This window comes from Bremia lactucae, linkage group LG4 (genome assembly GCF_004359215.1).
Source record: "Bremia lactucae strain SF5 linkage group LG4, whole genome shotgun sequence".
Taxonomy (NCBI): Eukaryota; Oomycota; class Peronosporomycetes; order Peronosporales; family Peronosporaceae; genus Bremia; species Bremia lactucae.
The window spans coordinates 2,642,874-2,654,658 of NC_090613.1; the positions used below are offsets into that span (position 1 = coordinate 2,642,874).

General features: G+C 46.1%; 2 protein-coding genes across 2 annotated transcripts; one reads left to right on the forward strand and one right to left on the reverse strand.

The window, feature by feature from the left end:
• Positions 1–3,888: 3,888 nt before the first annotated feature.
• CCR75_007925 (uncharacterized protein) lies at positions 3,889–7,121 on the reverse strand (the record flags this gene model as incomplete). The annotated part of the gene is made up of 5 exons (XM_067965981.1): positions 3,889–4,552; positions 4,605–5,316; positions 5,392–5,837; positions 5,894–6,212; positions 6,286–7,121. The coding sequence occupies 5 exons, from the start codon at positions 7,119–7,121 to the stop codon at positions 4,061–4,063; spliced, it is 2,805 nt and encodes a 934-aa protein (XP_067816604.1). The 3' UTR covers positions 3,889–4,060.
• Positions 7,065–8,609, forward strand: CCR75_007926 (uncharacterized protein). The gene is made up of 4 exons (XM_067965982.1): positions 7,065–7,428; positions 7,491–7,698; positions 7,772–7,928; positions 7,994–8,609. Exons 1-4 carry the CDS (start codon positions 7,215–7,217, stop codon positions 8,318–8,320), a joined length of 906 nt encoding a protein of 301 aa, XP_067816606.1. The 5' UTR covers positions 7,065–7,214; the 3' UTR covers positions 8,321–8,609.
• The last annotated feature ends 3,176 nt before the right edge of the window (positions 8,610–11,785 follow it).

Here is an 11,785-nt window from a genome sequence, read left to right on the forward strand (position 1 = left end):
GTCGCGAGTACGAAGTCATAGCTCGAAAGGATAAAGGGAAATTGCTTTGAAGGCTACTCGACGCTTCAAGAGCAGGGGGAGCTCGATCCAAGGAAACGGGAAACAAGTTATCCGGACAGTGTCATGTCTGCAATCGATATGGACACAAGAAACAAGATTTCTGGAAGAATCCTGACAAGAAAAAGAATGCGGAACAAGCGTTTACCGTGAGTGAACAAGGGACTAAATTGACAGTGGTCCAAGTAGTCACATGTGTCCATTCAAGGATGAGTTTGCGGAAATACGATCACTCAGCACGTTGGTTAAAATTTCGGCGAATGGGGAACTGTAACAGCTGCTGGAATTGGGACGATTCGAGCTTTAATGAAGAACAAGAAGTCCATCCGCATCGAAGACGTTCTCTACGTTCCTTAACTGTATTGTAGACTTCTTTCGATTGCTGAATTTTCTGCTTAAGGGTTGACATAACCTCTCAAATGTTACATGCGAGATCACGAACGAGCATGAAGTGGTGAGACAAGTGACCCAGAAGGTGAAATTGTTTGCTCTCGAATGTGAACAAGTTGAATCTGCAAACATGAGTGAAGTGGTTCGCGGTGGAGCCAAATGTGAGTCCAAGTCCATGGCACGCTCGATCAGAACGTCTACCAATGAAGGCGTTAAAAATCAAGAATGCGTCAGTGGATTCACGATGGAAGATAAGTCTGCTAATGTGGAAGACCAAGATGACATATGTGAAGTTTGTGGACTTGCAAGTCGTCAGTAAAGCCATTTCCTAAGTCAAGTTACGGTAAAGTAAGACGACGCCACTACTTCAACTAATTCAGAATGACGTGAATTCATAGTGACGTGATGGGTCCCATGGAGACCAAGTCACTGTGTGGAACGAGATTAATGGTAACAATTACTGACGATTGTCACGATATGTTGTCGCGTATCATATTGCGCACAAGTCGGACGTGGTCGATAAGTCTATCAAGTACAAGTCGATGATGGAGAATCAGTTGGATGCTAAGATTAGATGTATTCGCACCGACAATGTTGGCGGATATATTAACAATAGCCATGATAAAGTGTGGCGACAGGCTGGAATTATGCACCAAGCTACAGTTTCGTATTCGTCACAGCAAAATGGAACGGCTGAGCAGATGAACCGGACGCTGACGAAACGAGCACGGTCAATGATTAATTACATTCAAGTTGAGATGATATGGTGAGCCGAAGCCATAAATAATGCGGTATGTATTACGAATCGTGTACCCTGCGCTTCTCACTTAAACAAGAATCCGTTTGAGGTTTGCTTTGGAGCGAAGCCAGACCTGTCGCATTTGCGAGTTTTCGGATCGCAAGGGTACGCGCGCATCGATAAAGGTAAACGACAAAAGTTAGATAAAAAGGCATTCCGCTGCATGTTTTTGGGTATGCAGATGGTGTGAAGGTCTACTGTGTTCGAAATTATGAATTAAAACGACTGGAATTACGAGGTCAGTGGTATTCTAAAAGCTACCCAAGTCTAAGTGTGTGGAAGTGGTTGGTATTTTAAAAGCTACCCAAGTCTAAGTATGTGGACGTTGTTGTTGGTGAAAATATCACTCAAAATGTGCATCATCATGGCGATTAGGACGACGTCTTGATTCAATTATCGTGCGTTTAAACCAGGAGTGAAAGTGAACCGATGGTGGTGGATCATATTTGGCACCAATCCGCCAATTTCACCTCCTTGCGAATTTGACTCTAAGAGTCCAAGTCATGATATCATTGTCTCTTCTAACCCGTGAGACGATGAAAGTGCGGATACGGCCCAAGCCACTGTGTCCAGAGGGGGCTTGAATACTATGGACGACTGCTCGGATTTGGTACCATCTCGATATGGTGGAAATAATACACCGGTGCGTTGTTCCCCGGTCAGAATTCTCAAGCATGCTCGAAAAAAGAAAAAAATTGTTGATTGGGTTGCCAACCATTTTCGCGTCCACTTTGGTAAAAAACGTTCGACCATTCTGTCGATGCACGCACTTTGGCTGATCTTGAGCTTCTTCTTCTGCAGCTCGTACGTCACTTCAATACCGAGAATATATTAAACGTTGCTTAGCGTCTCTAGCTTGAAATGACTAACAAATTCATCTGCAACTTTTAACAATTGATCCTGCAGTATTACCTCCAATTAGCATATTCCCGAATGGTTTTCATCGTTACGGACGAATATGCGCGGGTCCAAAATACATGGAAAAGCCCATTTTGCGAAAAACGCTCGATATGGTCTTAAAATATGTTGCAGCAGATTGTTTTAGTCCTTACAAATTTAGTTCGAACTTTAATACTTGACTCGCGTCCATGTTAACACTTTGAGGCACAGAGATGTATATTCAATTTAGAAAGGCCGTGTCAACATCATACTGGCGAAAATTCATACCGAAATATGACAACACACTGCCGGGAAGACACGGAGAATCCGTGTCGTAATAATCCCCACCATAATTTTGGTTATAACCCAATGCAACAAGCCGAGCCTTAAATCGATCATTTTTTTATTTTCTTTCCTCTAAACTGCGAACACTCAATTGGTTCAGATCACCTTTTGACCGCACTCCATGTTTTCTTGTGATTCAATGCACCATGTTTTTTTGATTCAATGCATCTGGGTCAGTCTTGATCGCGTCACTCCAAACCTTGGATTGAGGAGAACGTATCGCATCTTGGTATGTCGATGAAGCTATCAGTGCCGCATTCGCTTGCTCATATGCGATGCGATAGCTTTGTAGCGCACATTGCACGCCATTTTCACTCTGTACAGGTACAATTGCATCGGAATTATTTACGGGCGATGCCATCGACGATCTTTACGAAGCCGGTGGCGACTGGAGACAACTTGCCGCCACGATAGTCCGAGCTCGTCCGTATGCGCTGCCGCGGGCACGATTTGAGTAGATGGGCACGTCGTAATGCGGCCACGCTCTTCTTAGACACGCACCCTAGCACAGCGAGAAAGCGGTTTGACCACCTTCTCTTGCGTGCAGTGAGGTAGTTGTGGTGGGCGCGTTGGCGACCTCACCCAACACACTAAGTACTGTGATTAAGAGTCGTCACGGGAGCGGTAATCCGGCTCCTCGTGCGCACTTATCAAGTAGGAAGTAGTTTTCAGACTAATTTATATTTGTTCGTGTTAAATATAGATACCTATTTCTACCAATCAATCAAAATGTAATCTCTATAGATAACACTTAATATGTATTGCGAGCGTATCTTTCCAGATACCTCGCGTAGCGGATGACGCTGGGCGTCATCCCTCCTAATGTGAATGCACCCATGTGCATCACATCCACAAGGGTTGGTCACAAATGTGCACCACAACAGAGTGTTGGGTCTAATTACTATTATTTAGTAATTGACCATCCCCTTAAGTACACCAAGTGTACTTAACGTGGACTGTGTAACATCAGGGCAACTTTAGCCCGTTCCACAATGGGTTGGTCACAATGTGAACCACACCCGAGTGCTGGGTCAAATTACTTTATTTGAGTAAATGACCATCCCCTTAAGTACACCAAGTGTGCTTAACGGGGCTGTGAAACATTAGGGAAACTTTAGCCCGTTACAGGCGTATTCTTTTAAATACGTCGTCCCAGACGTCATTTACCTGTGTGCATACATACACAAGGGTGGATCACTATGTGAACCTTACCCGAGGGACAGGTCAATTAAGTAATTGACTCTCCGTTAAGTGCACTTAACCGGCGTGTAACATTAGGCAGTAGACCGATTCATAATCACTCATTTCTACAAAGGGTAATTCCCTATAACCGGGTCTGGGTTGTGCCCGTGACCTAAATCCTATTACGCTTACCGTAGTAAACTTTCACAAATCTTCTAGATTGAAATTAATTTATACCGCGTAGAAAAATCAATAGTACACTATTAATTTTAAAAAGAAAAAAATGATCGCACGGAGCTGCACGAATTTGCGAGCGCGGAAGGAGATATTTGTCAGGAACTAGAAAAGCAGAAAGTAAATGGATCGAAATCGCCATACCGGTCTTGAAACGCTTGACCTCTCGCAACTTTACAGCATCGCCACGTCATCAATTGATGTTTCATAGCTCTTCTGCAGCCAATTCACGGTGACTAATCGCCAAAACACGTCGGCCTTAATCTTGCCACTATCATCCGAGGCCGCTAAAGTAAAACGCAGCTGCTTGGTTGCATTACCAACCATAAGGAACGAATTTGAGCTCCAGTATCCGAGAATATTTGGCGCGTCTACCTCTACAAATAACGCCACGAAGTTTGTCGCCATAAGCTTTACACTGAACGAAAATGAGTTATTTGCTTCAACTCTCACAACGGAGCTAATCGCCACATTGCCCAAGCCCAAATTTAAGTCCTTGTACGGCGCGAAGAAGTGATGTCTGTCCTCGCAAAATGCTGCTTTTAACCCAGTTGCGCTACTTGTTGCGGCGCAGTGGACATACATGAAGCATGATTTGCGGTCGCAAGACGTAGTTTTATAATCCAGAAAAGCATCGACGTCAAGCTTTTCGATCAAGCGACTTTCCTGCTCAAAAAAGTCAGTCTGACTGTTAAGCTATTGTGGATCTGTCACGCACCAATGCTGCTATTGCAATAGCTTGCCGGTTGTAAGACTTTACGAATGTACCGCTTATGGTTCGGCGGATCTCGTATACAATGTCAACATGTAAATCTTCATTTAAATCACTCACGCCATACACTTCTATGAAGTTGTAGAAAGCGTGCTCGAGAATAGTTATAATAAAAGGAGCGAACTCGCGCTTTGCCACGTAATGTAAGCTCTTCCATCTACCCGAATACTCGATGCTTGACCAACTGCTGCCTTGCCAAATGTCGTTAAGTTGCCAATACAAGATGCCCATCGTCATGCCAAGCTCGATGTTTTTACCTCGCCGCCATGTCTGCATGGCAGTCCGATAGCACAATGATTGCTGAATTTGAGTTAAATACAGAAACGAATCAATGCGCTTAATGATAGTGGATTGGTTAAAGCCATCGCCAATAGCACCAAAACCGTCCTCAAGCCATATTTCGTGGCTAAAGGGGAACGGCAAATTAAAGCGCCGCTTCATCTGCGTCAGCATTTGTGTAGTGCCATTTTCGTGCCTTTCGCGGAACTTCAAAAACTTCCAGAATGATTCAAATGAATTCCAATCTTCCTTAGAAGTGACGCCGTGAAAAGAAGTGGCCATAGGCCAGCTTTGAAAGCCAAATTCGGAAATAAAGCGAGCACTTGGATATATACGATGATCTTGACAATCGTTTTTGTAGTCATAAAAGTGAACATCTCTGCAAACATCCATATATCAGCGAGAATAATATAAGCATTGCAAAATTGAGGCATGTTAGTGACTCAATACTCACCCAAACGCAACTCCATTGCTAGGGCCCCATCTTTTCACGTATGGATCAGCCGAATACAAACCGTTTGAGGGAGACGTGTCAATGAAAGGCCTAGAAAAATCTACTGCAACGATAGCGGGATAAATTAAGTCCACAAAGAGCTTGGTAAAATCGGCAACAGCAACATCACGATTAAAGTGTGGCCCAGGAGGAAAGCTTGGTACCTCAGCAAATTGATCCATTATGTTTTCATTCTCATTGTTGCCCCCCCAAATTGCAATGCTAGTGTATTTGCGAAGCCGGGTGACCTGATATTCTACCTCCACTAATACATTTTGAAGGAATGCAGTATCGCGAGGGTACATTCCACACGCGAACATGAGTTCTTGCCAAACTAAGATTCCTAGTCGATCGCACTCGGAATAAAATAGGTCAGATTCGTATCTACCGCCGCCCCAAACACGGACCTGCAAGGTATAAAGGCAGCATAAGTGCACGTAAGTTTTTGTGCAAGCATTCGTACCATATTCATATTTGCAGCTCGGATACTCTCTAACAAATAGCGCACCATGGATTCTTTAGTTCGCGTGGGGAACGACTCAGTTGGAATCCAGTTTGCGCCTTTAATAAAGATAGGTACGTTGTTAACTTTGAAGTAAAACGTCTTTCCATCAACGTTGCCAGCATTTGTGTCCTCCTGAATCAACTCTACATGGCGAATGCCGAACTTATGAGAAAGCGACGACGAGAAGCTTGAGTCGGATACATCTACGCGAACATGGTACAGGTACGGCTTGCCATACCCGAAAGGCCACCACAATTTTGGATTTTTTAAATGAAATCTGCGAATAAATCATAAAACTTGATTTATGTTGTCCAAAGGATGATACAGAAATTGTAAAACACACTTCTTACGTCAAATCAATTGTGCCATTTTCCGACCAGTCCTCAGGTATTGTCCTAGTAATGGCGAATTCTTTTTTCTCGTTGACATATAAATTGATCGAAACGTTTTCGTGATTGATTCTTCGACCATCTAGCGTCACACGGACAATAACATCCACTTTCGAAAGGTCGTCCTTCCCATTGGTAAAGTTCTGCACCACGTGCAAGTCTTTAACTTTGATCGCAAGCTTATTAAGCTCGATAAAAGCCGCTCCAGCAATTCCTGATGTGATAAATGCAGGCCCCCAATCCCATCCAAAATCCGATCCAGCCTTTCGGACAAAGGAGCGTCGCGTTGGCTCCGACCATGTGTTATAGTTTTCTGACACCGGAACAGAATACGGATAATTTACTGCCTCGTGTCTGGCGTATTGTAATATAGACGGAAAATCTACTTGAATCTGGTTTAGTCCTGTTCGTAACACGGCTGTCGCGTTAATTCTGTATGGCACGAATGAGTTCGACGTTGTCATAACCTTCTCCCCATTGACTCTAACACTCGCCACTCCGTCCAAATTTTCAAAGACTAGCACTGCATCGGAATTGGCTTCTTCGTATGAAAGTGTCACGTGCGTTTTATACACCCAATGTTCATATGCAATCCACTGATATTCACGCTCGTTAAAACGATAGTACGGATCATCGATGATTCCAGCCTCCAACAAATGAATGTGTGAAGTTCCAGGTATGGACACATTGTCAGCATAAACGGATCCATTTATAGAGGAAAATGACCATTGTTTAAGAGGGATAACTAGGGCATTTGAGCTGACCAAACTCGTCATAACAATAAAACTTGACCGCATTTGAATATAGGCAAAGTGATCTTACTTCGCACATGCACTGGTGTTCACCACACAAAAGATAAAAGTACCGTTACCGGAGACGAAACAAAGAGCATGGCGACGCGAGATTTGACGCGGCAATTTTTACGGGCGCGGGTGGACATAAAGGCGACGGTACTGCGGCGCAAAAACATTGTGAGCCAACGTGAGGCAGTAAGCACAATCAAAAACTGTGCGGAACAAGAGGGCGTCAGCATCGCCATCACTCCTGGATGGGTAGACGTTGTCATCAGCACCAACCAGCATGTTGCACGCATTAAGGAAATGAGTACGAAGAGGTGATCATAGAACTGGAATATTTAGCGTTTAATGTTGTCATTGTTGTTATAGCGGAGAGGTTGAACAAACTGCACACAAGCCGCTTGATGGTGCGATTCGATGGTCAGGATTCAAAGTATGAAGGCGAGATTGAGCAGCTAACGCAGAATGTCACGGATGAATTTCGAAGTGCCGAGAAAGGCCTGCGGCGCATGGTCCAAAGTGACTGGAATAGAGAGTATTCTGCTGCCAACTCCAAGGCAAGACAGAACGTACAGAGGTGCGGCAGCCAAAGTGAAATAGCTTAATTATTGTGGCTGACGACATCAGTCTTCCCGGATGTTGCTGAGCAGAGCACTGGCGACACAGCTACAGTTGCTATCAGTTAGCTTTCGGAAGTCGCAGAAAACTTATCTTTCACGAGTAAAAGACCAGAAGGAGGGCCCTGTAGAATTTAACTTTCTCGAAGAGATTGAGAACAAGCAGAAACGATGTGGAGGAGCGGACACTGTACGTTACCTTAATTATTGGGTTGGTTGGCTGACTACTTTACATTGCTTAAATTAATGCCACAGGGATTTTCACAAACTCAATCTTTAGAGACAGAAATTGCCGAAGACGTTATCAACGAGCGTGACCAGGAGATCAAACGCATCGCAACATCCATCACGGAGCTGGCTACAATCTTCAAAGAGTTAGCTGTGCTAGTTATTGACCAGGGTACGATTTTGGACCGGATTGACTACAATATGGAGCAGGTGGTTGAGCAGACGGAGAAAGGCATCGATGAGCTAGAGAAGGCTGACGTGTCACAGAAAAATAGTCGCCCCATAAAATGCATTGGACTGCTGCTTGCTATGATTTTTATTATGATTGTGCTGCTAGTGCTAAAGCATTCGTAGACGCCATCACAGACGATAATCCGCAATCGTTATTTACAAAAAGCATTGATGTTGCATCGGAATAATGATCAAATGGATCCTATCGACTCTCGTTAGGCTTCGTTTATGCAAACCACATGAGAAGCAAACAAACTTATGCGTTTAATTCGTCAAACGCCATTCTTGAGTGCATTGGCCACAACCATCGAATTAAGCGGACCTCAAATTCGTCTGCATGGTGGATAAATTAAGTCATTTTTAAAGATGAAGCATTTGAATTTGCTAAGTGTAATAGGATTTAGGTCATGGGCACAACCCAAACCCGGTTATAGTGATTATGAATCGGGCCAACTGCCCCATGTTACACGCCCGCTAAGTGACTTAACGGAGAGTCAATTACTTAATTGACCTGTCACTCGGGTAAGGTTCACATAGTGATCCACCCTTGTGTATGTATGCACACAGGTAAATGACGTCTGGGACGACCTATTTAAAAGAATACGCCTGTAACGGGCTAAAGTTTCCCTAATGTTTCACAGCCCCGTTAAGCACACTTGGTGTACTTAAGGGGATGGTCATTTACTTAAATAAAGTAATTTGACCCAGCACTCGGGTGTGGTTCACATTGTGACCAACCCTTGTGTATGTGACGAACATAGGTGCAATCACATTAGGAGGGATGACGGCTAGCGTCATCCGTTACGCGAGATATCTAGAAAGATATGCTCACAATACATATTATTGTTATCTACAGAGATGACAATTTTAATTGGTAAAAATTGGTATTTTTATTTAATGCGGTAAAATATGTATCAGTTTGGAAGCTTCTTCCTACTTGGTAAGTGCACACGAGGAGTCGGATCACCGCTCCCGTGACGACACTTTACTAGAGTACTTAGTGCGTTGGGTGAGGTCGCTAAGGCGCCCACCACAACTAACTCACTGCACGCAAGAGAAAACGGTCTAACCGCTTCCTCGCTGTGCTAGGGTGTGTGTCTAAGTAGAGTGTGGCCGCATTAAGACATGCCCGCCTACACTTGGTAGCACTTGAAATCCTTCCCACGACCCGCATCTCTGCGAGTGTACGTGAGGATGAGCCTCAATATCGATTGGGCTCGTTTCCACCACCTATCCGAACACCATCGGGAGGTGGCAGAGCACTTGGCGCAGAGACTTTGTGAACAAGCCCTGGCCAGGCTCTTGGGCAATCCTCCTAAGCAACATGTTGCTCAGTTGGAGCAGTTTGAGGGATTCGTGCTCGGACAGCGGAGGTCCGCGTCCGAGGCACAGAGCCATGCTGCGGCGGAGTCCGTCACTCAGACTCAGGATGAGCTGAGGTTTGAGCAGGCTCGGAGCGAGGCTCTCAACAGGACTGTTGAGATGCTTTCTGCCCGGCCGCATCAGCCGAGGCCCATTCGGATGGATCCGCCCAAGTTCGATGGAACTGCGGCGCACCCGATTGTCCACTGGCTGTTAGCCGTGGAGCAATGCGGTGTCGCGCAGCTCATCGAGGACGACAGCCGGATGGTGTCGTACGCCATGTCGCATCTGCGCGGTAAGGCCTCAGAGTGGGCTTACTCGGCGCTTATTGCGGACAGAAAAGCGTTCCCTTCATGGGCGATCTTTAAGACAACGATTCGTGCCATGTACCAGCCGCCAAAAAACGAAGTCTTGCTTAGGCGCGCTTCTTTGGAGCACGACAGGTGATGCGATCTTTGCAAGAGGATGTGCAGGTGATGCGCTCGCTGTCAGCGTCCATTACCGTAGGTCCGTTTCCGGAGAACATTAAGGTGCCCACGTCTATGAACGGACTACGGCATGGCCCATCGCGACAGGCCCTTTTCAGAAAGGTGCCGTCGACGATGGAAGAGGCAATCCAAATTGCCTTAGTTGAGGAGCAATCCTACAACGATGCCTCAGCGACAGCTTGGTATAAGCCGTCGGCCGAGAGGTCAGATGCCACTTCTATGGAGTTAGGCAATGCAGACGTGGTCTGCTATAAATGCGACAAGCGCGGCCATATAATGGCTCGCTGCTATGCCAGGGTCCCTGATGGGGCAAAGTTGCCCAGCAAGAGGACTCCCTTCGCAAAGGGCGATGGCAAGAATCAGCAAGCAAGACGCATGAGTTCTGCATTGACCACTGATGGGTCGGGGAATGCAGGAGCGCAGTAGGGGCGGGATGCCCTACTGACGTCGACTATAAAGCTACCCCTAAGTTCAGAGTTGTCGAAGAAATGGGTAGCATAGTCCCTGAGTCTCGAAATTTCGGACCTCCACCCTGCTGGTATCTAGCGCTCAAGTACGAGGCTATGACCAGGTAATGACCCTCCTTGTGGGTCCGGGTGCATCACAAAATTTTGATAAACTCGCGGCTCTAAAACAGAGACCGGCGGTGTTTGAGTCGCTTTGCCATGATGGCAAGCGAGAAGAGGCTACCGCTCGTTAGCGATCGGCGCGCTCGTGAAGTCAGAGGGAGCTCAAGTTGAACTCGTCTTAAGCTTTATTGACTTCTCTTGTGAAGAGAAGTTCACAGTGCTAGGTATGGAGAGTCCGTATGGCCTTTTCCTAGGCATGCCATGGTTGGCAAACACAAACAATGGATAGACTGGCGTACACGAACAGTCGCGAACTGAACTCAGGACACCGGAAACGATGTGTTCCTGCGAGAGCCATATGTAACTGATGTCGTGTCAGACGCAGTTGAGGGTGCGTTGACGGGATGCCAAACGTCACTAATTTTTACCCAGCTCGCGGAGACTGGAACAGTGAAAAGGGCAATGACAAGCAGTCGTGTGTCCCATAGTCCCACACAGAGCCGCAAGCCTGTGGCAGTAGACAGCGAGTTGACAGGAAGTCAAGCGTCGCATGAACCGACACAGTACCTAGAGCCTGGTGCGGTTGGAAGGGGTGCGTTAGCAAGGAGAGCAACGGCACCCACTTCCCAGTCAAAGGTCGTGGTGACTGGAAGAAAAACCACCCGACAGATTAAGGCGATCAAAGGCACGTCTAAACGAGTGACTTTTGGATCAGTTTCTGATAAAGAGGATGGGCCTTCGAACGAGGTGTTCGAGGCCGTCAAAGACGAAATTGCAGAAGCATCCTCAGTTGAGGTGTTCCGGCAAGTCTTTACATCTGCCGAGGAGATAGTAAATCTTCCGGAGATGTCGTGGGATCTGTTCCCTACCGAACTAAAGGTAGGAAAGATCCACGAAATAGTAACACCAGCTCCAGAAGAGAACTTGGTGGACTGTTGCTCGTCGTCCACAATGGACGAGAGCGTCCTAGAAACATACAAAAAAAATCGGTTCGCTGCTCAAGGCAGGGATGCCTTGAGAGACAGTCCGTTCTTTGAGGTTCTGTGGAAACATCGCGATGTGTTCCCAGAAGAAGTGCCGTGCCGCCTACCAGCAGATAGGGGCATACGGCACGAAAAAGACCTTGAACCTGGCACCAAATATTGTGTGACCAGGCAATGGCCGTTGCC